The 27,857-nt window shown below is 40.7% G+C and overlaps 2 protein-coding genes across 2 annotated transcripts in view; one reads left to right on the forward strand and one right to left on the reverse strand.

The window, feature by feature from the left end:
- Positions 1-9,335, forward strand: part of rims4 (regulating synaptic membrane exocytosis 4) — a 50,818-nt gene extending 41,483 nt beyond the window's left edge. The window contains exon 6 of the mRNA XM_047582845.1: positions 1,918-9,335. Within this exon, the coding sequence (XP_047438801.1) occupies positions 1,918-2,136 (219 nt within the window). The 3' untranslated portion in view covers positions 2,137-9,335. The remainder of the gene's footprint in view (positions 1-1,917) is intronic.
- Positions 9,336-11,683: 2,348 nt separating this feature from the next.
- On the reverse strand, positions 11,684-18,080 carry abraa (actin binding Rho activating protein a). Its single transcript, XM_047584209.1, has 2 exons — positions 17,143-18,080; positions 11,684-13,652 (listed from the first exon to the last, which is right to left on the reverse strand). Exons 1-2 carry the CDS (start codon positions 17,761-17,763, stop codon positions 13,215-13,217), a joined length of 1,059 nt encoding a protein of 352 aa, XP_047440165.1. The 5' UTR covers positions 17,764-18,080; the 3' UTR covers positions 11,684-13,214.
- Between the last annotated feature and the right edge of the window lie 9,777 nt (positions 18,081-27,857).

Here is a 27,857-nt window from a genome sequence, read left to right on the forward strand (position 1 = left end):
TATCTGCTGTCCGTCTTCCTCCTTCTGTCCTCTGTGCTGAACTCTGCTCGCTCTCATCATCTCATTTTCTCTTTTATCTTTTTGTATCGTTTCGAAGAAATGTCTCTTTTGCTTTGTGTCTTCTGCCTTTTTCTTTTTGTCTTTGAGTGCGTTTGGAAGGCAAGGATCTCTTTCAGGTTGTTTTCCTATTTTAAAATTTTAAAAAATCGATTAAGATAATGAAGCTTATTGTTAAGCTACTATTATTTTTACATTTTCATTCCCTCTTCAGCTAATGATATTGTTTCCTCTTCATTTTTCCACAAAAACAAAAAGTACCAAACCCAAGGTCTATATAGTTATTTATTTATGTCTTTTATTTCACACTTTCCATCATTCTTTATTATTCTGTCTGGTCAGACCAAGGGGACTTTCTACTGTCAGAACTGTGAGTGATTTCTGCACCTCAGGGCTCAGACACACCAGCATTTACTGGGGATATATTCGCCCAACAATCCACACAGTGCTTTTGTGTTTTGTTCAGTTTTTGGAGGTTTGAATAGTCATGACGCTGTGCAGAACTTGCCGCACCAACCAAACACGTTAGATAAACCGAGCATTGCATGCGACTGTGATTATCAAGCAGGTTGTGCCGTTTAATCTGCTGCGTACACCGACTCGACTCTTCTTGGAATTTTTTCCACTGCAGGGATTTGCTCACATTCAGCCACAAAGGCATTAGTGAGGTCCAACGCTGAGTGAAAGGGCATGTTTTCCCAAACGGCTTGCACAAAGTACACTATAATGTAGAATGTCACTGTATGCTATAGAGGAAGATATATATATATCAGAATATATCAGAAAACCCTATGTTTGCACCTAGCCAGTGTCTGGTGTTCAACCATACATTTTTCTCTCTCTTCTAATTTGAGGTCAAGACCTGGTTTGGAGGAATGGTAGTAGGCAGGCAGACAGACAGACAAACAGACAGACACAGAAATAGATTCTTCTTCTTTAAAGACGCAGAGAATAGATTGAAGCCGATGCGAGGCCTCTGTGTCTCTGTGGAAATCAGTCGCCAGCGCACAATCACCGACACCAAACAAATTGGTATGCTGGTACTCACAGACTCACAAGACCACCACATGAGAGGACGCATGCAAGGATGGGTATTGATTATTGTGTCCGCCCGCTTGACAAGATGTAGGGCAGTCTGAGATGAGACCTGATGTTATCAGGATGTCAGGAGACAGAGAGGACACAAGCAGGATTCAAAGCGCCGCTGTCGTATCTCCCTCCTCCTCCTCACACACACATGTATGCGACATTCTCTTCATTTACTTAATTTCACACCTCGGACCATTTTGTTCTGCTGCGCCGGAGATAGCAACTGTCGAGATCCAGATTTCCTGTTGCAAAAAATGTTCTAACTAAACGCGAATTGACAGGAAACACTGCTAACTGCACATCATCAGTCATCCTATTGATGATTGGCTTTTCCGTCTTTGTCTTCAGTATTGATTGTAAAATGTTCACATGCAAAAGCAGCCCAGCGAAAATGGTAGATGTTGACATGCTAGCTTTGTCATTGTAAGCATAGCAGCCTGCAAAGTTTGATTTTGCGTCACAGAGGAAGCAGTTCCAATATGTTTCCTTCAAAAGCAAAAGCAATTTCCTTTTCCTTTTCCTTTTCAAACAGGGAAATTGCTGGTTCATAAATGTAGTTTCCAGACTGTAGATCTTGACTCAGACCTACAGTCAGATCTTTTCATGGGCCTCAGGCTTCATATGTAGATTTCTTAAAATTATTTTGTGATCATACATCAATACATTTGTACACACAGAATAATGCTTACATACTTCGAAAATTTCACAACGCAACAATTACGTATGTTGGTTTTATTCCGCTAATCTTTATTCTGCCACTCTCTCCCGTAGCTCATTGTTTGGGGCAACTATGGACGGATGGACCGCAAATGCTTCATGGGTGTAGCTCGGATCCTATTGGAGGAGTTGGACCTCAGCACTATGGTGATTGGCTGGTACAAGCTTTTCCCTACCTCCTCTATGGTGGACCCAACAATGGCGCCGCTCATCCGCCACTCGTCCCAGATGTCCCTGGAGAGCACCATCGGGCCCTGTTGTGAGCGATCCTAAGACTCATGCGCAAAATTGTATAGTTTTTGATGTCATAACTAAGATTTCATTGCTCAGACAAAGTCTTTGGACTTGTTTTTAATTAGAGTAACCTGTAGCCCTGCACCCAGGTCAGTCAGGTGGTACTGCCACTGGAGCAGGAAGGTATTAAGTTTCTCACTAAAGGGCACACTGAGAGGTCCAACCACACTGGGGAATGAATCACTCCCTTGATTTGGAAATTATTTTGTAAACCAGAGGGTCATCCTGGTTTACATCGGAAATGTATTATAATTCTTTTGATAATTCTTCTTTCCTGAGACTTAAGGGATGCACGTTTGTCGTTGTTGCAACCGACCGCCCGTCACATTCAAAGGGAAGTTTTGCTCTCTTCAGATTTCTCTGATGAAGAAAAGAAAAAAACAAAACATACAACCCAATCCTTCCTAATGAGGATACTTCAAAGGAGGGCTCAGTTGCAGTCATTGATCACATCCTATTGAGGCCACAATACTCTGCGGGCTCAGCTTTGCTTCAGCTACGCGCCTTCTTCGCAGCCTACATTCGATTCTTATTCCCAGGACTGTTTGTTGTCTCTGTGTGTCCTCATTAAGGGGCTGGACAGCTCCTAAGTGTTATCCGTCTATCTGCCAGTCTGGAGAGAAAGTGAGACTGCCACTGGACTGTTTGAAAAAACCAGCTGCCCGTTGTGAGGGACCACAACAAGGGAAGGGATGTGCAGCAGGTCTAAGGATGACTTTTCAAAGAAAACATTTAAACTCTTCGTTTTAAATGAGAAGACATCTTTGTTTTGGACATTATTTTTTTTCCCTGTTACATGTCTGGCCCATTGTTCAATACATTTGGCAATATGTCAAAGATGTGATGAGACATGAATGAAAGCCTCTTTTGATTCTGGAAAGGTCTGGATCTTGACCTGATCTTGGGCATCCAGAGTATCACTCTGTCTGTCCTCTCAATTAATTGCATTTAGATGCAGTGGCAGGTTTAAATTAGTTATTCCATGGATTTATATAGCTTAAAGAAAGCAGGTTCTCGAAGCCTGTGTGCTGTTATGATGCAAGAGTTGGAACATTTTCATCGCGGTCAACACAGTATTGGCTGACTTCACTGTTTGTTTTATCATCTTTTCTTAAAAGGTGTTTTTCAGTCAAACTCGAGTCAGGTTTGGTAGGAATGAAAACATGTATCCATCTTTATTTATTTATTGTTTTCAGAAAGACGTGACGCAAGGCCTCGGTAAAGATAGCTGTGTCTTTAATCAACAGCACAGAGAGTACGTGCAGTTAGAGGTTTCCAGCGAATGCGACTATTGCAGTCAAAAAAAAGTCTGAAATCTGACTCACTGAATCACTTCTTCACCAACAGCTGATTCTGTGGAGAGAGTGAAAAACAGCAAACAGCAATAGCATCACAGTCCAATCAAACTGAATTTTAATGCATGTAATATACTGTATTAGAATATGATTAGAATTGGCAAAGTGCAAATGCATGTGATGAAACAGCCAAGTGTAAAGGGGGTCTGAAGCCTTGAAGGTGTTTTTTCCTGTTCATTTCTTTTCTGACTTTTAAGTTTCCAAATTCCACCTCACGGTGAAGGTCACATCAAGTGCAGGACCTGAGCTGTAGCACCGACACACCGCAACCTGACACAGAAGAGAGAAGCTGAGGATAGCAGCCTGGATGAAAGTGTAGGCCTGACAACGTGCTGTGTGTCTCGGTTTTGTTGTAGTTCGGAATGCTCTATAGCTAATACTCTAGAAATAGATTTTTAAGATTTCTCTTCTCTCTCTCTCTCTTTTTTTATTTTAAAAAAAGCTTTGACTAACAGTTGTCTAATAACAGTTTGTACTGTGCCAATTTCTACCAGCAAGTGTCTTCTCCTTCCTGTTCTTCAATTACCTTGCGGCATGTGCCATTGTGAGGGAGTAACGAAAACAGCAGTGTTCAGGCTGCGCAGAGGAGCGTCCCTTTTTATTCTAAATTACAGCCCTTATCCACAGACCGCCAAGACACCTGGTGATTAGCCACGCTACGACACAGTGAGAGAGGAAGGAAGCATGAAATGTACTTTGCACCATCCAAACAAAGGATCTGTCTGTGCTGACATCAGCTTTTATGGACTTCAAAACAAGGACACAAAAATAGGATGAATTTAAAGGGAACACAATGTGCACACTGTAGAGAAATTTATAGTTTATTAACGAACAAAGGTATTTTATTTGGGCATTTATGATCCTTAATGTATTTTTATGTGTAAATATTATGATTGTTAGTGTCTTTTGGAGTGAGCCAAAGTTAATCTATAACGACTTAGATGATTATCGTTAAAACTCTGATGGAGGGAAGTGATATTCTTGCTAGTTATTGTAAGATTGTAGCACTAGCTGGTAGCATCCGCATGACTGATTAAAAACTTCTAATGAATTAATTAGCGCACAACTTGATAAGGCTAAGCATGAGCTGTATGCTACACTGAGGGATGAAAAAAAAAGAAATACAGTATGCTGGGTCAAAATCCAGCTTCAACTGAGGAACACACACATACTGTACTGTACGTAGCAGTGAAATTCAAATTTTTACAAAGGTGACTCAATTTAATTTTTTAGCTTTTGTCATTAACAATGTCAAATCTGTAATAGGATACACAAAAAAGCAAAGAAAATCTGAGAATTTTTACGAATTATTGTTATTCGTCTTTCTCTGAGGCAAGATTTTGAAAGAAAAATTCTGTTACACTAATTAGATAATGTTTTATTTTGTTACCCAATTTGGAGTTTTTTGCTTTAAAGGATTTTTCAAATGTGTCCTCGATTTTGCCAGTAGCAGCGTTGCAGGGATATTAATGCTGTATCTGTTTCCTAACAAATTAGTTATATTCTGTAAAGCAATAATCAGCAGACATCCAGTCATTGCAATTTTTTTTAAATTGCTCTGTAGAAACTGTGGGAAATGACACGTGTAGCTGGTGATTGATTCATCAATTATAATATTTTTCCGATAAAGTTATTTAGATATGTTTTTTATGTATCAGGATTATTTTTTTTTTTTTCAACATATGTGCCACTGAAAGATGTTATAGGTCTGCTCATTTTAAACATGTTATGCTCTACAAGGAAAGTAACTGCAAGGTATTTTTCAGATTTAACACACACTTAAAATAGTTTTAAGAATGTGAAAATCACTTGTCAAAATCTGTCATTTTACCTCAGCACATTCATGTTTTTTTCCACCAGGGAGGATGTTTGGAATCTGAGGGTATCTATTAAAAGGGCAGACATTAAAGGACCTGCAAGTAGGATTTAGGGAGCTCTATTATCAGAAATATAAAACAAATATGTTTTCATATAAGTAACTCTAAAAAGGCTGCACTAGCTGGCCCTTCTCCATGCAGCTCACCATGTTGCGCCGCCATATTTCTGGAGAAGCCCAAAAATGGAGACAACAAACGTCTAAAGAGTCCCTTAAGCATTTTTTTTTTTTTTAAGTGAAATATTTTGTACCTTCCAGTGGACACTATGGCACCTTATTTCAGAAAAGAAATATGTATGGTAATCAATGCAGGGAGACTGTCCAATATATTTTGCAACGATGATGTTTGTTGCCAAAGCTAAGATAGTGGAAGATAGTTTACAATTATTATATTATTATGACATACTGGGTGTGTATTCTTTCTATTTGTCTGTTGCTATTGACTGCCGTACGTATTTTGTAAGGTCCGGTGTTGGTCCACCAGATGAGGCGGGCTTTGCCCCTTCCTTCAGTTAGTTGCAGTCTACAACCTCACCAGTAAAGGTCATCTAAATCCCACACGCTGGTCCTTTAATTCCCGAATGTGACATTAGAATTACTTCAGAATCATTTTTCACAACCTAAACTCACATGGGTTTTCTTTCAGTGATAACAATGGTTGTCTGGTAGTCAGAACATTAGGGAATATCTACAAATGATATAATGTTGTATAAATCAAATGATATATAAAATGATTAACTCCTCTTACTGTGACCCAAGGAATGTGTTTTTGTCAGTGTTCTTTGTGCCAAAAGTTTAACGTGTTGTGAGGGCTGATTTCCCACATGAGGACCAATGAAAGAGAAATGTTTACACACTTGGCATTGAGTTTCCTATCAACAAAGTCTAAAGAAATTGGCTTTGGATTCCAAAAGAGGCTAAAATATGGATTTACCGCTGATTAATCATGAGCATTTCTGCAAAGAGTTGCAATGGTAACATCATAGAAAATGTTCCACCTCTCTTCAACTAGCCTGCAGCAGCTGCCTGTGCAACACAAGGCGGCAGATATTTCTAAAAGCTATAATCAATTGTTTAATATGTCTTTGAAAATCTAACATGCTTTCCTCAGAGTTCCACTCTAAATGGATGATCATATCAGCAGTAGTATGGCATGCATGCAGTAAATGAGGGGTTTTCTATGATGGCTACAGCTGCAGACTCTGAGCATTAGCATGAATTTGTGTGTAAACATGGATATAGTTGACCCTTGCAAGATTAGTTTACGTATAATATAAGCCAACGGGATTAAGAGGAACTGTTTGTCGTTTTAAAATTGTGCGTACGTTTGCTCATCAAAAGCTTCTTCTTCACCACTCTTTCGTTTCTTTGTGACATTTTGTAACTTTGGAGGAAAACGAATAAGCTAATCAACAATGTAAAATGTTATCGACATATTCAGCACCACAAATGTGCGTTTTTGCATTCCCCCATGTTTATGATTGTGTCTGCTGTTTGGATGTTAATTACTGTATGTACTTTTACCAATTGTAATGTAAGTAGAGGCCTTAAACACTCGATATACATTTTGTCAGGGCTAAGGACTAAGAATTGTCACATTAACAAATCAAAATGACGCAAAAAAAAAAAAGGAACCCAAATCTAACAACTTCTGCAGTGTCACCATTTCAACCCATTACCTAAAACCGACTTAAGTGTCATCTATCAGAATTATTATCTTTGCGTATGTTCTTATTTCTGAATTTCTGATTTTCGGAAATTTCAACTGGCTATTTGAGCCCACACTCATCCCGGTGTGGGAAGTTAAATGAACAAACTAAGCAAAAAGCATACAGACACACACACAGCTATGTATATTCAAACATGGTGACCTGTTTCTTAACGAGACATATTCCTAAACTTGTTAGATTTGCTTTTTGCTTTGTAATTTTTTGGATGCTCATCACCTGACTTTATGGTTTCAAACAAATAGAGGTAAAATAAGTGTAAGAACTGTACACGAGTCCTGCTGAAGTCCTTTAATCCCCTTTTACGGTTGTAATTCTGCAGAAATAGAGATTTCTTCACATTAGTGCTTAATTGTATTTCTGTTTTTTTCTTGTGTAATAATGAACGAATGGCACCAAGATGAACCACAGTCCAAGATACATTCAAACGGAACTCGTGGGAACATTGAAAGCCATGTACGCAAAGTCTTAGCATTCAAGGGATAACATCTGCTGTAAGCTGTGAGAAAACTGTTGCTGGGAAACTGTTGGAGTCCACAAGTCATAGACTAAAAAAAAAACTGGACTCCACTTCCTCCCATTGGTCAAATTCCAGGGATGCGAGTGGTGCCATCTTGCAAGTTTTCTAGACAGTCTGTGCAGTACTGTCTGAGAGTGGAGCCACGGTATCGATGCGTGCGTGGCGTCCACTTCTTCTACAGTCTATGCTACAAGACATTAGGGGCCAGGCCAGTTCTGGTTTGTAGGTCTCCTTAGCTTCCCAGCCTTCCAGCTAATATTGTCCACGTAAACGTAGCCTGTGTTTCACTTTTTTACTGCTTCAGTCGTCATTATGTCGTCACTGGGACCCTTTGAGCTAACCTTGGAGCACTCAGAATGCAAAGTCTGTTTTTGCAGAAGAACAACCTAAAAGTGGAACTGGATAAAATTCCCTTTGAAGTTCTTCAAAAAAAAAAAAAAAAAAAAAAAAAATCTGTTACCTGAGCTGAAATCGTTCATATCTTTTTTCCTCTGAAGTACATGAGTTTTACTCATTAGAAAGAAAGCAAGCACTGTTTGTGTCCTTTTCTCTTTGGAGTGACAGTGTGTACGTTTCCAGACATATCATATCATGTTCTCTCTCGGGGAAAAGGTGGAGGAGTGGGAGGATGAAAGGGTAGACGCAGCTCCTCTGTGGCTGTTACGAAACGGTCGCTGGCAGATCCCAAAAGCAACACATCTCCTGCAGTCGGCTATGGTGCAGAGGCAGCGGCTCTTAAACTTTCCTTTTTCCCCTTGGAGCAACACTCCCTCCCAAACTCTCAGAAAAGCGTTCCCCCTCACACCATCTGGTAAATCCTGTCATCCAAAGCTGCCCGCATTAAATCTTTATGTTATGTGTCCCCATCAGTTTTTTTCTTTTTCTTAAATCCGATGTTTCTTAAAGTACCTTGCAGCTTTCTGTATGAATTCATAATTCAGTTGCAACTTTCATCCAGGAGGAGACGCTTTTTTAAAATTTATTTACAAAAACAAACATTCACAGCCTTAAATTCTCTTTTCTGACTCATTCATTGAGGCCTTTAGAGATATTTTTAAATATGATATTTTTCCCAAAGCCCCTAAGATACTATGCGATGGTGATGTTTTGATTTTGGGATATGGGACAGTTTACCAGGCCTTCCCATGTTGTCAGGGACATGTGACATGGGCAACGTCTGGAGGCAATGGTGATGGAAAATCTGTTTTCCTCCATGACGAGAGTTTATCGTTTAGCTACGTATATATATCTTTACCTATTTTTAGTTTTCTACTGTCAGCCACTGAATTCTGTCGTTGCACTTTTTGCTCAGTGGCACATCAACAAAATAACCAAGGGTGTCAAAATCATTTGAAAAAAAAAACAACCTTATCAGCTTAAGAATTTCAAACTCCTATCTCCAAGTATTTTGTCAAGTTTTACTTTCAAGCATAAACTGATGATGACTACTGTGAGTAGCAAAAGCCTATCAGCATTGCTTTCCACGTGTCGCTCACGTCTTACCGCCTCGAAGTGGGAATGATTGTTAACCAGAAGTGTGACGGGAAGGTTTAACTTAAGTTTTATTCACTGCACTGTCATTTAAACACAAATATATTTGCAGATTCTTTGGCAAACTGTTATATTGTTCAGTAAATGCACAATTTGGTGTATTGTTATTCTATTCCAGCTGTCAATAAAATAGTTTAACTCCATCGTTAGATGCTGTCCTTTGACTTTTGTTGTCTGTTTAACTTGTTGTTATGTTTAGGAAGCTACAGCTGCTGTGTACATTTGCTGGTGGGACACGATTTTGGGAAGGGAGAAAAAGTTCTGACTCTTTAATAACACACAGGAAGTCTTCCATGCAAAAACAGACACAGAGAACTACTTTTTCCAACAGGGAATAAGTTATAATCTGTATCTGACCTTTATTATTTTCCAATTTTGAGGTGAAAGAGTACCTGTTAGCATATTAGCTGCTATGAATACTGTTTAGAAGAGTTAGTTTTCCACAAATGGCAATATATATATATACCGTGCACTTGAAATACTGAAATACACAACACCGCTGACTCATTACACAGATTTATTTCCTTTTTAAAGTGCAAGTCAGGCCGGTTTGTTTTGAAAATGTACGTCTGATTGACTTCTCCACTAACGATAATGAGCGGTGCACAGCTGCTTCCTGAAGCTTTCTGAAGGCTGCCAATGTTTTTTTGCCAACTCGTGCAAACTAGCAACTCAGATCAAATCACTCCTGGCTGAAGTCATAAAAAATCTCACTGCACAATGTAACTACAGACAGAACAAGCTTGCTATATTGGTAAAAGGCACAGAATGAACAATGAGCAGCTTTATTATTTCACACCATTATACTGTCGTCCGCACTCTGTCTACTTTCCTGTGTCCTGGCCAGCCAAAAAAACTTTTCCCGGAACCTCAATAACCTGAAGACACAGGGGAGCAGGGAGATAAACACATCATAATAAGAAAGATGGAGGAAGAGAACGAGGCTGGGAGCTGGAGAGGCAAACAGAGGAGGAGAGGGACTCGTTTTATTTGAGAGTCCGCAACGAAGGACGACTGAAGGTTCAGCCTGACGGAATCGTCTCTCTCTATATGTCACTCACTTCTCACCTCCTCCTGCGCTCTTTTCCTTTCTTCTCCTATAGCATCTCACTTGCTCTGTGTCCATCTTTCTCTCTCTTATCACTTTTTCCCCTCTCTCTCCGTCTGGCAGACGTCCAGACTCCCTGGCCACAAACTGATCAGCTGGCATTAAGATCTCTCTCACGCACACACAAAGCATGCAGTTGCGTGACAGGAAGGCAGGTCACGATAGCCACACACAGACAGACACTGAGGCAAAGCCATCACTTTCATGCACATGCGCAGAGTGACAGACAGGGAAGATGCCACATCACACACACACACACACATACATACATGCAAGTGCATGGAGACTTCACACGCTGGAATTGGATGTCAGCAGCAGGGGCCCCTCTGATGGTGCAAATGCAAATTGAGACATAAATTACTTTCTCCACGGGGGAAATTACAGTTCCAAACAACAGCATGCTTCGCCTCAGCCAGACTCTGACAGCATATAGGAGGGAGCTGTGCTTCGACACAGACGGCACTGTGATTCACTCTAGCACCCCCTGCTGCACCGCTGCTTTGTGACGTGAACTTCTTCACTTCTTGACGCTCCCCTGTACTACTTCCAGCCCTCATGTTTCCCTTCTCTGTTAATTTGTTTGTTGCTTTGATCATCATCTCCTATATTCATCCACCTCCCGCTTTTGCACAAACACCAGGAGCTGTTTCCAGTTTCTCCTCCTCTTTCCTTCACTTTACCTCAGTTTACCTCCTCCACCTCAACCTTTTCCACCGCCTCATTCCTCAGCTTTTATCATCCCCATGCATGTCATTCTTTACTCCTCTACTCCTGTCTTTCCTCCAGAGTCGGCCTCCTTCTTTCTTCCCTGGGTCACCTGGGGGATGGATTAGCGGTTCGTGTGGGGATTAACTATATCCGAACTCAAACAAACAAACAGAAAAGGTTACAGCGTGGTTCAAAATCTCCCTCTAACTTTATGCATTAGCGATACAGAACATGTCAGCTGTTTGTGTAGAGAAAAAGGAAGGAAGGAAGGTGAGCATGGACGTGGATTGTCTTTCATTTGAACTGACTGAATGGGTCTGAGCCAGCGGACACGTCCTAGATGACAGGGAGAACATGCATACTTAATTTTCATTTTTAATCTAGGCAGAGAGGAGGACAAATGAGGATAAGCAGTAATAGAAGATGAAATGAGATGAAGAGGAGGTAGACTGAGGTAAAATAATGATGTCTGGACTGACTAAGTCTACAAGGGGTTAAGACGGTTTCTGTGCGGCATCGGCAAGCGCTTAAGACCTCTGGTGTGGATTTGTGTACTTGTTTCATGTTTTTGGATAAACCCTGACCACAGCAACAATATGACACAATGGTCCACCAGCCTCCACAATTTAATTATACGCCCAAATCTATCCTCCTGCACTTCAAAAGAAGAAAAATCTTAAGCACTTTAAGCAATTTTTTTTTTATTTCGACACATTCAAACAGTAACCGTCGTAAAAGTTAAAATGAGGTAAAGTACATTTTCACTTTACAACTATTGACTTCCATGTTGCACATACACCGACTAGACAAGAGTTTGACAGTTACAGTCAAGATTCACATTAGTATTACTCTGCCTGCTACAGCTGAGTTGTCTCTACAAACCAAAGAGTTACACGAGTTGTTATCACACAAGTTTTTTTTGTTCATAAATAAAGAAACATAAAGAAAGGTGTCAACGGATGATTCGACTGGCTCAGCTGGCGTTTTACTAAAAAAACCCGTGCGATTGATCGCATGAGCAAAAGGTAAAAAATATTTAAAATATGGTAAATATGGTACTGTAACAAAAACATGAGGTTCTCTTTTAAAGTACCACTTTAAAAACTTACTTTTATCTTTTGTAACACTACTGCTTAGCTTAGCTTAGCTTAGCCTCGTAACTTGCTACCAAAATATCAAAAGCTCAATGAAAAGAGGTCAAAAAAACCTTTGGTCTCAAAAAAAAAAAATTATGATGAGGTTAACCTGCTGTCCTTGTGCATGAATTAGCTTAGGAGGACAAAACGCAAACTTTGTCACATATGCCATGAATTATGAGGTGAAATCGACCCTGTGTTGTTGTTTATCCAGTTGCAGTCCGAGTAAAGCTTCCTAGCACGACTGGCATTCTGGTGGATTCTTAAGGCCTCTAATATATAGCATAGTTAGCAAGTCAAGCGTGGTTAGCATGGTAAAGATAGCTTCCCTTCACCACATGACCTGCTAGGTATATGAGAAGAACTAATGAGTCTGATGTGTGTTTGTGTGTGTGTGTCCCATTCTTGTGTACACTAGCTTCCCTGTTAATCCTATATATCACGAATATTTAAGTTGATTTTGTAATATTTGGGTTGCAAAAGCTGCGCAACAAATACCCTTTGTCCATCAGTCTTTGAGGAAACGCGATAAGATTTTATGCCACACAAGAGGTATGTCTATAAAACAGCAAGGCACAGTAAATAGAATTGTTACCAGGTGCAGCACTTCATCTAACAGCTCACTGTGGCTGCTGCTTCTTGTTCTGTGACTACTATTTCAAAAGCTCTCAAAAAAATGACAGAAATGACAACTCTTTTGTTTTGTAGACCACGGTTAATCTCAAAGACAAAACATGTTTCCTGTAACTGATTCATAATAAATGTCAACTTGTATATTTTCAGTTTAAAGCTGGGTATGAGCCTAATACAGCATTTTTCTTTTCTTTTCTTTTTTTTTTGTTGCAGGAATAGCACCACAGACAATAGATGTTTATAATATAAATATCTTCACAGATTGCCACTTTAAGGTTCTATCTTTGTTTGTGTATAAATGTACGTTCGTTATTATGTCAAAATACATATTTAAAATATCCTCCATCTCCATTGTCCACGTGATGTATCCGTTAGCATGCTAGCTTGTTTCTCTGAACTCTCTCGGAGCTCTCTGAATGTCCGTGACACAACCACATCTGTCCTCAGTCCCGCAGCGTAATGATGACATCGTCATCCTGTCCTTTCCACAGCATCTCCCCCTCAAAGTCCAGCATCTTGTGTTTGCGGCAGCGCAGCAGAATGCCCACCACTTTGTCCGAGATCTTTACGTAGCGGTCAAACAGGCGGCCGAAGCTAATGATGGTCCGGCCCTCTTTGTCCTTGAATCCCATGTCTCTGATAATCCATACCATCTCCTCCATCTCCCTGTGGATGTGTTTCTGGGCCCGGTCACCCCTCTCAGCTGTCTTGGAGCCGTCTTTGGGTCGACCGTAGCCGGAGTCACCTTTGCGGAGGCGCTGACCCATGGCGTAGTCGTAGTCGAACTCCTCGCTGAAAGGGTTGAGCTTCTGTCCCTCCACATGCTGCACGGACCACTTCTGCCATTTGCTTTTGATGTCATTCATGGTGGCAATCTTGATCTGCAGAGCAACAAAAAGTTTACAAATCAGTCAAAACTTATAACAGATATTCTGAATGAAGATGCAGAGCTTGATGAGGGATTAGCAACAGAGAAAGAGACTCCTAAAATAGATTTTTAGTTTGAGGGTCTTTAAAAGTTGATCCATAGCATTTATGAACGATAAAGCCAACAGATAACTCTGCAGTTCCTCAAATGGCCTTTTGAGGCTGGACCCTGAAGCAAGTCAGTCTCCATGTTACTAGAGAAACAAAACTGTTTCAGTATCTATAGGTTGTTTTTCCATTTACAGAACTGTACAAAAGCAAATTTCGAAATAAGTCACATATTTAAAATATTTGAAAGCTTAAGGTTACACATATAAGGACGAGATTTCATTTCACACAGGTGGCTAGCTGCTAGAATGCATCTACATTGACCATTTTTGAATTATACAGGGGTTAGGTGAATTCAAGCGACAGTTGGAGCCACTATGTCGAGCTTCAAAGCTTCTCTACAGGAATCATATAGGTGACATTAAGAAAGGTATGTCTATCTTTGTCTGTCATCAGATGGTTTTGTTGTTGAGCTTAAGCTAAAAAGCCACTTTGGTTAATATTCAGGCAACGCTTGAGGTTATGTCCTCAGTGTGGGAATTTGGTAGTTTATTAGACAAGAGCACAATCCAAGTCTGTACGTATGTATGTACAAATGTTTCCAGGATGATTGAAAAGACTGAATATCTGAATATCTCAGCTTTCACTGCTCAAAGACTAGTGTGAAAAACACGCATAAAGTGTTTAGCCTTTTTAGGTTAAAACTAAATTCGTGTCAGTTTATTCTGCTGCCCTAAATGTTCTGCATTGACACCACTCTTGTATCCATATTCTAATGCTGAAGAATGGCTCTCAATCTTTAAATAAACTCCATTCCAGTTGGTGAACTTGATCTCCAGCTTGGCCTTTGCTTCTCACTCACATTTATTTTCCAGTGAGAGTTCTGCAGAGCTCTACTGGCGTTTCTTCAGATATTTGGAAAGCTTAATGTCCTGTTTGCGCATTCATTATGTCAAATGCATCTTCAAACTGTTCGATTGCGCAACAGTCTGGAATTTGATGGTTTTAGAGAAAAGGAAGGACCATCTGCACCTTCTGATCTTTCATTTTTCTTCCCTTTCTCATTCCTCTCTCTCTTAATTCTTTGTCTCTCCTCTTCTGTCTCTTCTCGTCTTTCTCTGTGCTCCCCGTAATCATTACCACGTTCTTTGTCTGCTCTGTCTTTCTGTCCTGATTAATTTTGTCTCTCTTCGTTCCCACCTTCCCCCCATGTCTTCTCCTCTTTCTTTCCTTCCTTCCTCCCTCTGTTGGTATTTCCATCAGCTTTCCAAGCCTTCAGGTCAGTGTCATCAGATCTCTTTGGTATTTGCTCTATGAAAAGTGAAGACTTGTCACTGAGGGACCTTCCATAAAACTCTGCAAGCCTTTAAACTGCTAATCCTCCTGTTGCTCATTCTTCTGTGCTACGTCTGTTTGGTTTTCAACATTTGTGTCAAACAGACAATATCCATCAGTCCTTGATTGTTAGCCCAGTTTGATCCATTGATTGTATAATGATGGATGAACATCATCAATAGTTTCTGGCCACTGACATCTTGGCAGTGACTGACTGCTTCTAAGCTAATTCCTAGCTAACTCAAGAGATCTTCAAGAGATCATAATAAGGCATATCTTCAAGCCCTGATTAAAAAACAAAACTAAGTGATATAAATATCATTGTATAGTTGGCACAAATGGTGAAAATAGCAGTTTTTATTACCAGGCTGTTATTTCAGCTGTAAAGTCAGGTCTCTAGTGGCCATTACAGGAACTGCATTTCTGTTTCTGTCTGATTTTACTTGAAATAAAGCGATATAAGGGCTATGAAAATGTCTTTTAACTATTTAACTATATATATGTTTTTTTCATTTTTAAAACTTGCAACCAATGCACATACATTCTTTTTTTGTTGTTGTTGCTTGGTGAGGCAGTAATGCCATGGAAAGCAAGCAGAATGTGTAATGCAGTCAAAGTAAATACACTGTGGAGGATAATAACACATCCTGTAAAGTCAGAACGGCCAAAGATCTGAAAAGATGAACGCCAAATGGTTCCAAGCACAATGCTGAAAGGTATATTTAAAGCAGATTTTAGTCTGTGTGATTAATTTGTTGACAATAGAAATCATGCGATTAATCGCGATACTTTAATCTACTGAAAGCTGCATAGCTTGTTGCAAAAGAGTCTTCTTCGAGACTGTTTGCATGCAACCAAAATATTCTGCTGCACTCTTAAAACTAAATCTCAGCTTTCAAACAATCTAAAAGTTACACTCCCACCAATGCTGCCATGACTTATCTTTTTCATTATTATTTGCATTTAAATATTTGTATTTTTAAAATCACATTATGTCCATGACCTTTGCAATACATCCCATTCAAATATAGTTTTCCTCATTGGTCTCCTTGTCTCATATTAGCTTGTGTCCCCCACCGCCCCTGTCTCCCTCCACCCTGTTTTCCTCGCGCTGGCTGTTCCACCTGAAGGTCAGGTTGGGGAACACGTTGCAGAGTGTGACTATATTTATTTACATATATTCCATTGCACTCCAGTTCAGCCTGTGTTTTAATGAGCCGGACTTGATCTCTGCCCGACCCCGGTGACATGTCACGGAGGCCACGGTCCAGCTCCTTCGCCTTTTATAGGACAGTTTTTAAGTATTGAAGTTATGTAGCAGTTATGCTCGCCGTCATGTTTGATGTGTACAAGGGAGTTGGATTTTTCAGGTGACTTCAAAGGCACTTCCTGACTTGTTTATTCACACTGTATGCCTTATGTGGAAATACTTATGATCTGTTTTAGGTCATTTATGTTTAAGTTAGGAAACTTCTTAAAGTAGCAGTTGAACAGTTGAATGCACAGGAGACAGGGGAGGATCAGAAAAGAAAGACACTAACATACTGGAACTGGAATGCATAAATTGCTGCAAAGTACTTCTATCCCAAAATAGGAAGTTTGGGTGTTATATACAGATATCAAAGTCTTTTTTTTTCCCTTTTTTTTGTCTATCCTAAGCAGGATGAAGGGAAACACATTTGATGTACGACTGCCATCAAATTTCTAAAGATTCACATAATTTAAAGCTATTTTTTCAGCAATTTGTAAGCACTATTCCTTCACCAATTATTATTTGTTTGGAGGTGTGTTTCAGGCAAATTGATGAATATTAATCCAATATTCACTCATTCATTTGAGCGCTGGTTGTAGCTACGTTCTTCAGTATGTTCCTCAGATAGCTGCTAACTGTTTTGTAGACTACATCTGTAAGATACCAAGGGAGTAGTTAAGCTAAACCAGCAAGGCTGGAGAGATTCTCAGGGTAGGTGTTTTATTGTCCTTAACTGAAGTAAAATACTGATTTGGATAAATTCATTCATTCGTAATTTTTTGAATTATCTCTGGGGTTAATCACTCTACCTTAGGCCTGTTTTTGGGCTGGAGGTCACTCTGTTCAGTTTTTGAATCACTGTTGTCGCTGACGCCACCCTCCTCTCCCAGCCCGCTGTCCTCCGTGTCCACACTGCTGCTCCTCGAACCCAGCTTCTTCTCCTGGAGCATCATCTTCTTGTCTTGGATCTGTCCACCCCCTGCGTTCTGTAGCGCCCTCATTTGACGACGGCGTGTGGGTGACTCGTTGCCTAGGAATGGCTTGCTCTCCTCCGGACCTGACTCCATCTTTCCTCGGATGGCGTTGACCACATCGCTGCTGCTGCACTCGCTGCGTTTTGGCTGGATGGTTTTGGTCACGTTGCAGGTTCTGATCTTACTCGCGCCGCTCTCGCTGCCTTCTGCTGCGATTACACGTGGGGTAACGGTGAGTTTGACCACGTGGTTGCGCTCCTTCTTATCTTCCTCCTCAATAGATGTGGGCATCCAGCCGGTCGGGATGTTGTCTTGCTTGTCTGAGTGTTCGTTAGCCCATCCCTGCCAGCTCTTGGCTAAGTTGGCTACCATGGCCGCGCATTTTATCTTCCTCACAGCCCTTTTGAAAGCCTGCGGCTCCTGGGGTGAAACTGTGGAGGTCCCACCACTACTCATGGTGACAAGATACCAGTGCTACACTTGCAGGTGTTGTGGGGTTTTCTAGAGTCGCCGTACGTCTGTTAGTCCAAAATGTGCAACTGTTTCCAAAGATAAGAAGTTAGCCCAATCCAAGAGTCTATTTGAATCTCTCAATAGCAATTCTTGTGGTGAATGCAATTCAGGTTCTTTTGGTTCCAGGTTCTGATCAAGGACCAGTGTCAACCAGGATGGATGTTCACAGAAGCATCCACAGTCGTCCAGATCACCACTCGGTCAGTGGGTGAGCTGCTGGTGTGAAGAGTGTGAGGGCTTTGGCTTTAATCCTCCGCTGAATCCCCCCTGGCTCCACAGCGGCCTTTAAATAGGGAAGGGTCGTAAAGGAAGTGATGTCACGCGGTGTACACGTGAGACAGGAGAGTCCACTGTCAACATTCTTGATATTGACACACAGGTTCATGCACATACACACACACACACACACACACACACACACACACACACACAGTGACCGAGGAGTGGAATTTCTCCCAGTGGGATCCGGGGAACAGGTGTCCAGTGTTTTTAGCGACTCTGTGGTTTAAGTCCTTCCACACAAATACACTGAAACACAAACAGGCTTTCGCTCTGAGTCAGCCAGCTATAGACGGGAGACCGGCATGTGTGTGCATGAGTTTAACATGTATATATAGGGATGTTTTCACTGATTCACACAGTCTTTCTTTATTGCATTACAAAGTATGCTTAGATCACTTGGACGTACATGGCTGCTGTGTGACTGTGAATTCCTAAAGAGTGGGTCACTGCATACAAAGCAACAAGTGCGTTTGTCTACATGTCTGTGCATGAGGAGCTGTAGCTATTTCCGTCTCTGTGTATATTTGTGAATATGTGAGTGTGAAGTTCTGGAGTATGATTCATGTGCGATGCGTCGTAGGAGCTGAAAGTAGGATGATGTGAAGAGTAAATTTGAGGCGAACAGCACAGTTTCTCCCAGGGTATACTTACTGCCTGTTTTTAAAGGCGTTTTAGAGGCAGTATTTTTTAACCCCCTTCCAACACCTAAGCCTCAAAATGTCTGCCTTATTTCAACTTATAAAAAGGTCAGGAAATGTCCTGTGAGAATGTGCTTTTGGCTTTTTTATTCTAATATCTGGCAGTTATTAATAATTTACTGGGTGGTGACCATCCAGGAGAAGCGCAAGTGATATTATTGTAATGACACCATATTCACTGTAAAGTGCAGCCTCCAGCGTGCAACTGTTGGAATTTTTCTACAGGCTGTGACATAATTATGGTAATCCAAAGTGCGTTTGCGCAAACCTGTCCCCACAACACATTCAGTTTCAAAGGGCTGAAGCCTCTTGAAGAATTTTCTTCCCCTTGCATGGTTTTAAACGGACCAAGTCAAACTGGTCAGGCAGTTTGGGGCAGGCACAGAGTGTCTGAACTTACTTTTTGGTGTGCCTCTCACCCTGAGCCATAGTTTGAGGGTCCGCAAAATAATTTGTAATAAATTCTTAAAGTTGTGCTTTATCCTTAAAAAAGTACATAATTAAATGTTGGGACCAACAAAACAAACATTTTAAACCAATTATTTCCTCCTACTTTAGCTTTGGGTCAATAAAAAGTCTGATATGATTGTGACACCACATAAATCTGTCACAGGTCACTCTCCTGTATCTATGTCTTTACTCATGAGGCATTTGTCGCACAGCTCCTGTGCAGCTCAGCATTTCTCGCTTGCGACAGTGGACAAATATTTCAGTACGTCCTCTTCAAGTGATGCTAATCCCAAACCAGCTAAACTGAGAAAGTATGACAACAATTATCTAAAGTTTGGATTTATTGACAACAACGAGGGAAGACCAAAATGTGTTGTGTGCCTTCAGCTGCTAGCAAATGAAGCCCTGAAGCCAGCTAAGCTAAAACGACATTACAAAGCAAAGAGTGTACAGACAAAACAATAGATTTTTATTCCTCACGAAGGGCATCAAATTACGTACGCTGGAGTACTTAAGTTACGCATAAAAATAGTTTTGAAATGAACTGATTCATTTTGACTGTGCCAGTTTTGATACGGTTCATTTACAAGTTTTGAAGACACAATGTCATTTGACCAAAATTACTCTGCGTGTAAAATGAAATGATGTTCATTTCTCTGAAACAGGTCTTTTTAGGTTAGTATTTAGTTTGAAAAGTTTAAAACAAATAATTCCTATGGCATCTGGAATCACACATGGTACTAAACATGTGTTTAATTGGCGTGAAGAGTATGAGGGAGTCCTCAGATGTTTTCTCCCTTGTAAGGGGTCCCTGGTTCCAAAACGTCTGAGAACCCTTGCTATAGAGAAGCTATCAGTTCAAGGAGACTGCAGGAGGCCTCAGGCCTCCTTCCAGAGAAGAGATAACTTACTTGTTGCTAGGTAGTGTGACATGTACTGAAGATGAACCACCACTGTTTAATTTTTCTCTGTGTTGTTGGAACACTGATGTCTAATTGCAAGAGCGGGGATCAATCAGATCAGCATGCTCTTTTTGGCTAACTAGTTTCCTAACTACTCATGATTTGGGCTACACAGAGGTGGTAGGCCTCACAAGTTCTTTCCTTTCAAGCAGATGAAGGGCATACTGTATGTACTTTTGCAGTCTGTCAGGCACAGGTGACACAAGGCAACGTCTCTGTTGGCCTTTGTCACAACTGTTTAATATCTTAGTATCTGAAATCCCTGACTGTTTTCACGAGGTCGAGATCACACCATCTGCTGCAGCGGCCTTTGTTTTATTCATCTTTACTGGAGTCCTCATGATGCTCAGATCTCAGCTTAATTGATTTACTTGGTCCAGAAGTCTCTCAAAGAGCCCATAGCCCTACTCAGCATTCAGTGATAAATATAAGCACTCGGTGAAGGTCCTGATCAAACAATGTGAAGTGAAGTACAAAAATAGATGCAGAGTAAGAAATAGAAATCAGAAGAATGACAAGTTCATCTACATTGATTACACTTTCCACACCATGATTAAATACTCCACTGCATTGTTGAAATGAATCTGTTAATCAACAAAGAAACTACTTTGCGATGAACTAAAGAACCTGTTTATGTTTCATTATTTATTCCCCAGTGAATCACTCCAATGCAGCTTGTTATATTATCTAGAAATAGGTCTTCTACAATAGGTGAAGCTCATTACTCATTATGATCAACACAGAAAGTTTAAGACACTGTGGTGACAGACTGGTTTAAATTTATTACTAACAATGGTAAAAGTTATTCGAGTTCAACATGATTAAATGAATTAATCACCAACCAATATAAATAATAATTTACTATTCAACCTTTATACTGTAACAAATATTTATTCCCATTTTTCCTCCTTCCAGGTCATTCGTACGTCATCAACAGTTTTCAAAAATCCAAAACACGCCATGAAAATAGCGAACCCGTTCATTTAGGTGATAACACGAAGCCTAATTATTATTTTGCACACGCTCAGTAGGATTTTTCTTCTGCGAATAAAGTTTTTATTTCAGTTCTGCCGAAGCATTTTTCATAGGTTTGAAAGGCAGCCACAAAAAGCTGAATGTGTCTTCTGAGAGTCTGAAGACCAAAATAACCAAATGAGGAGCCGAGCCGTCACCAGCTCAGGTTTCTGACATATGTGTGTGTGTGTGTGTGTGTGTGTGTGTGTCTGTGTGTGTGTGTCCACTTTGCGTTCCCGGGCCTGTGCCAACAGCTGCTTCACATGCACGCTCGCCTGCAGTGCACGGTAGGCCTGCTCAGAAATAGACATGCCTGGCACTAGAAAGCAATGAGAAAGGTGTTGGAGCTGTGTGTAAAAGGTTTGAGTATTTATACCGGACTTAATCAGAGGAAAAGCTTTTATTATCTGTACTGTACGAGAGTCGTGAATAGAGGGCTGAATAATCATGTGATGTACTTGTGTGATTGTTGTGGGAAAACTTCTCACCTGCGGCACTAAGCAGGTTCAGTGGCAGAGAGTAAACTGTGTGTGTGCGTGTGTGTAGCTTTGGTCACTGACATGAAATTGACATTGAATAAATAACTATGTGAATGCATACTTAAATACACATTTCTTTCAAATTAAATACCAATGCCATCTCAACCTCCAGCAAAAAAAACAGAATCTTTTCAGAGCATGTGCTACATGTATACAAATTTGTAGAGGCTCCTGCAAAGGTGCTTTTAGAGTTTTACGGTACTGCAGGACATAGACGCACTAACCTTTACACTTAACCAACCTCTGTGTCAGTCATTTATACATGTATGCTCATGAGTCTGGTTCGCGCTGTAGCAACTCAATCCAAACCCTAGTCGGCGCTGTGTCTTTTCTGCCAGTCAATTTTTGTTTCTACTTCCTGCTCCGCTTTCAACAATGGCGACTGAAACTTCGACCTAAGTCCAGAAGAGAAGGAGCTGGAAATACTCAGCGGACATATGCAACAACCAAGCGGACCAATCACAGCGCTTGCACTCATCAACTTCCATTGGTCGTTGGGGGGTGTTTGAGGGTGCATGGGCTTCATTAAGGTGGATTACCAGTTCATCGCAGCAGTTCAAGTTAATGTGAGTAGATCACATTATTCAGGCAGGAAATCATTGGAAAACATAGTGGATCTGGGTGATTTTCAAAATAAAATACCATGTGCAGTGTTTAACTTTGAAACATAAACACGGCATATTGGCTTCAAAGCAACATTCACTTTAAATCCTTAAACTAAAACGATTTAAATGGCACCTACAGGCAGGTCCTTTTTTCTCCATATAAATTTATTTAGATAGAGTGGGATCATCTTATGGCCATGCAGTGCTACAGTCATACAGGCAAATAAGAGTTTTATTTGGCTGTTATTCTCTTTAAATACCTGTGGCTCTACATCGATTATCAGGCGATGTTTGAAGCCTTGTGGGATCTCGTCCAGTCGCAGCAGTAGACGCTCTGCTCGGAGATGTGCCTGGTGTGGCAGGGTACGGTGCAGTGATATAGGCGGTGACACATCGAAACATGTACGCGCCGCAGACGCTTTCAGTGGATCCAAGGCTTGAGAGGACACCATTGTAATTTTTTTTTGTTTCGTATGTTTTGGCCCTCGATTTGAACACAAGATCCTTCACCTGTCTTGGCTCTGGTTTGGTCTCTCCACTATTTGTTGTATTTCTGATGCATTCCTCCTACCTCGTGTCTCTTGTCTCTGTTTTGCCTCTCAAAGGCATGATGCACACACATAAAACAGCAGTGTTCTCAGTTCAGGAGCAGTGGTAGAGATGATTAGAGACATTATTACAGACATCAGCTGTTACTCGGTATTCTCTTGCCCCCAGATGATGTCGCTAAACTGAGATGGTGTGACGTCTGAACAGGCCATGAGTGTGTCTGTCTGACTGTGTCGAGCTCATCAGCCCATCCACCCATCAAACCCTGCAACATACCTACCCTCATCTCTCATCAACTCCTCACGAATGTGTTGTGTGTCTATCTGTGCGTTATTTTTCACTGCAAATTATCAGATGTACACAGTGAAATATTTGTTCTGATATTTCACATGAAAACAAATGGTGAGCGGCGGTGATCTTCTGAGGCGAGTGGCGTTTTTTCTCACGCCTTTCACGGATCATCGGCACCAGCTCCTCTCAAGGCTGTGTTCTTTCCCCTTGAGATGGTCATAGACTTTCATTATTCTCCACCATTATGCCTCCTGGAAGCCATTATCACCCAGGACCTCAAGTGGGAGCTGAACATCAGCTCTCCAATTAAAAAGGCTCAACAGAGGATGTACTTGCTGCACCAGCTGAAAAAGTTCAACCTGCCGGTGATAATGGCGCACGTCTACACCTGCCTCATTGAGCCACTCCTCACCTCCTCCATCATCGTCTTTGTCCATGCCGGTGCCGAGGACAAAGGCAAACTGCTGCGAGTCATTCGCTCTGCTGAGACGTTGATCGTCTGCCATCTCTGCAGTCTGCCGTCTTTCCGGGACCCGTGTACACCTCTCAGACACTGAGGCGCAGCCGACCCTTCTTTCCCTCTATTTAAAATAGTTTCTTCTTTATTTAAACCCACACTTTTTATGTGTTCTTTGTATATATTCTACATTGCTCTTATTTATTTCTTAGACTTATGTTCATTGGACGCACTTAGCCCATGCACTAACCAGAGAGGACCATTTAAAGATTTCCACATCTCCATCGATGAACAACAACAACAACAAGCACAACCTGTTTGCCTGCTGTGTCAACTGTCTATTCAAGGATAGGTGGATGGATAAACTATGAATCAGCTTCCTGTGTTTGTGCGCTCAAGTTTTAGCATCGCATTGGCTGGTCGCTTTATGAACTGCAATCCTTCAGCTCAGTTACACGACCGAAATACTTTCAAGACTACAACATCCAGTTGAAATCTGTCAGCGAGTTTAAAAAAATGAACAACAGCAGTTGTGCATTTAAAACATTTTGTCATGATTGGACAAAATAGGCTCCTTTTTCAATTGTTGAGCAGTTTTAGTCTGAAGTTAGGATTTAAGAAGCACACAGGGTCCAACATCCACCAACATACACTAGTTGCTTTGACGGCACATAACTGCGTTACTGCCTTATTTCAGCACAAGATAAAGATCACCAAAAATACACTTCTTAAAATGACTGTCTACTTTCAGCTCTATAAAATATACTGAACTCTGCTACTGTTCTCAAAAATAATTCGTCATTTTCTCCAAGTGCTCTCTGCCTGTAGTTTTTCCTCTTTAAGTTTGCATTCTGCTGTCTGAATGTTGGCTTCTTTTCTGTCCCTGCTTGAATAAAAAGAAGTGGAGCTGTGGTACAATGCACTTCTCTCTGCATCTGTGTGCTTACTATTTTAAGAGTTTTACATATTTACCGATCTAACCGAAGTTTTAGAAATTTAGGATTTGTTTCTTTGACCCAGGTCTCTGCTAATCTCACACAGCCAGACCAGTCTCCTCAGAAGCAAGATGATAAGCTGTTGGTTTACATGAAGGAAAAATACGCCATGAAATGAACGGCCAAGACAAAGTAAACTTTAATAGTTTGCAAGGAGTGAAGTTTTTAGCAACTTATTGATCTGATTTAATTGGATTTGTATGAATGAGAGAATGTTCTGAAAAGTCTGATAGCAAAAAACAGAAAAAAGGAGCATTTGGATGCTTGAGTCATCTGCATTAAAAAGCACTCACATCTGTAATTCCTCAACAGTTTCTCTCTCACAGATGGTGGGATTTCCTCGTTTAATCATCTTATCATGTTCCTGAATGTGACAACTTTGCGCTTGAAGTGTGAATGTGTACTTCTGACTGTGTAAACAAGTGCCAAACAGTTTTTCCTTCAGTTCTCAGTGTAATCATACCTCATGCCAACATAAAGGCTTTGAATTGGTTTGGTTTAAATCTACATTTGTCAGCAATAAAACAAATGTTTTGCAGCTGTCGTTTCTGTTGTACTGGGGCCTTTTGTTGTTTGAATTAAAGCACTGCATGGATGGCTTGATTTTGTTAACATTTCACTTCTGGCTGAAAGATCATATTGACATATTTAATTAAAAAAAAAAAACATTAACCAAACAAAACAAGGAGACTAAAAAACAAACAAACAAAAAAAAACAAAAACGTGTGACTCATACAAAAAATTCAGGTCTGGGACTTTGCTGTTGTATGAAGTGTTACCACTAGGCTGAAGGCCGGCAACAAAGAGGGAGGCCACACACAGAGATAACCCCCAAAACAGTTCATTTAAAACAATCAAAACTGCGATACTAAGCAAATCAGTGTGAGGTGCAACAAACCCCAAAAAAAGGATCAGGCAGAGGAAGATGCTTCCGATACCAGGTCTTTATCCTCTAAAATCGATTCTCAAATCAATATTTCGATACTGTTGATACTTCAGTCATTTGAGGTAATGTAGGAACGCAGTGGAAAGTAACTGAACTATTGAGTCGTGACGACACAACAAACCTTGTGAAACACCTCAGGTTAAATGACAACACAGAATATGAGACATTTATGATGAGGACACAAGAGGCAAGTTTTAATTTTTTAGTAGTTCTTAATAGTTAAACCATTACTTATGTTGATGGTCTTATTATTTTACTTATTCCTTTTTTAGTGTTTGAAACAGCATTTTCAAATCTTTTGTATGATTGTGTGCTCTGTTTGGTTTTTCTGTTGTAGTAAATCACCAAGAGCGGGACACTGACAAGGGCCGTCTTTTATGCCCTTCTAGACACCAAGTCCATATGGGAGGGTACATGAAGCAGACCCTCCCAACTCCACCTGAAAACCAGCATGAGATAAAGGAAGAGAGTGGGAGGGATCGTCACAAAAGCAATCTTTACGCAGAGAATCTGCGCTACAATATGTAACCAATATTATCTGTAGGCGGCATTATCTGTAGAGGAATACAGTCTGGTCGGCAACTAAGCCGAAGGTAGGTGAACTGTCTGTTAACAAGATTCTTTTGGCTTAGAAAAGTGTTGCAGATATTCTGCCTCAACCAGTTCCCACCTGGACGAAATTCAGAAGCAGATTTTGAAGACTTTAACAGACAGACTGAAACAGCACGTAACAAATACTGCAGTCTTTCACTGAGCAGAAGCAGGCGTATCTCAGTAGGGATGTGAGCTGCTCATAAGCTCACAGTACCCAGTGGACACATCTCAACCAGATGCCAGGACCATGGCGTTCAAATAATGAAAGCACCTTTAGCTGTAACCCTCTTTAATATATTGCACCAGTACTAAAAAAAAAGGGAACCATACACTCATAGAATCTGGGCTTACAATATGTAACCAGTATTAGCTGTAGGTGGAACAATGTACCTCCAGTCTGATCTGAAGCCCAAAGTAAGTAAACTGTTAGCAAGTGTTGCATATGTTCTGCCTGAGCCAGTTCCCACTTGGAAGAAATTCAGGTGCAGCTCAGTCAGCTTTTAAAAAGGCTCCAACAGCACGTACCATACGCTAGTAGTATTTAGCAGAAGGAGGAATATCTATTTAGACTCACCAGTGGACACATCTGGAAAAATGTTGTCTGACGAGAACCACTGCGTCAGAGCAATGAAAGAACACCCTTAGCTGCACTCTTGCAACTATACTTGAAAAAACAGCAGCACCTAAGACAGCTTCACAGCAACATGCACTCATTGAATCAGTGGTTATTATATGCAGCTAACGTTAGCTGTGCATCCAGGTGATGACAGTATGTAATAGCAGTACACCTCCACTCTGGTTTGCAAATAAACCAAAGGTTCTTTTGGTTTAGAAAAGTGTTGCTGATGTTCTGTCTGAGCCAGATCCCACCTGAATTAAATTAAGGTGCAGCTTAATCGGCTTTAAAAAATTATCCCAACAGTGCCTACCACTTGCTAGTAGCACGTAACTTGATGGTATAGTCTTTCATTGAGCCGAAGCAGGATAGTCTGGATCAGATATGACCTGCCCTGACAATCTTACACGTCACCAATGGACACATCTGGAATATTGTACATCTACTTAATTGTAACCCTCCCTACTACATTACAACTTATTTCATATAGTATTTCAGCAAGTATCCAACTTAATTATGCATATTTTCCTTGTCAATTGAAAAAAATAAATTGTTTAAAAAAATTGTTACATCTAAATAATTAGAACATTTTATAAAACCTTCACTTTAGTATGTGTTACCAAACCTTCTTCTGATTCTCATTCATTGCGTCCTTCTCATATAGTAAGGGGGAAGAGAAAGGATCACAAATTTCAATTTCCCAAGAAAAACATAAACAGTGTCCATCATAGTTTTCCACTGATCAAACTGTTACATGCGATGCCACATATTTGGGTACGGACGACAGCCTGGTCCTGCCATGTGCGTTCCTCTCCTGCTTAATGGGTGTATTTGTGTCTAATTGAAGGATGTCTTTTTCAGTGTCTGCTGACGCCATTGCTGCAGGAAGGCGAGCCAGGAGTGAGATCTCATTACTGGTTGGTTCCTCTGGCCGAGCCGAGTGCCAGTCCTGGCAGCGAGAAGGAGAAAGAGAGAAACACGCTGTGACTGCACAGCCTGTGACACACTCGTACACGTTTACACTTCAAAAACAGAAGTC

The sequence above is a fragment of the Mugil cephalus genome, chromosome 4 (assembly GCF_022458985.1).
Source record: "Mugil cephalus isolate CIBA_MC_2020 chromosome 4, CIBA_Mcephalus_1.1, whole genome shotgun sequence".
Lineage (NCBI taxonomy): Eukaryota > Metazoa > Chordata > Actinopteri > Mugiliformes > Mugilidae > Mugil > Mugil cephalus.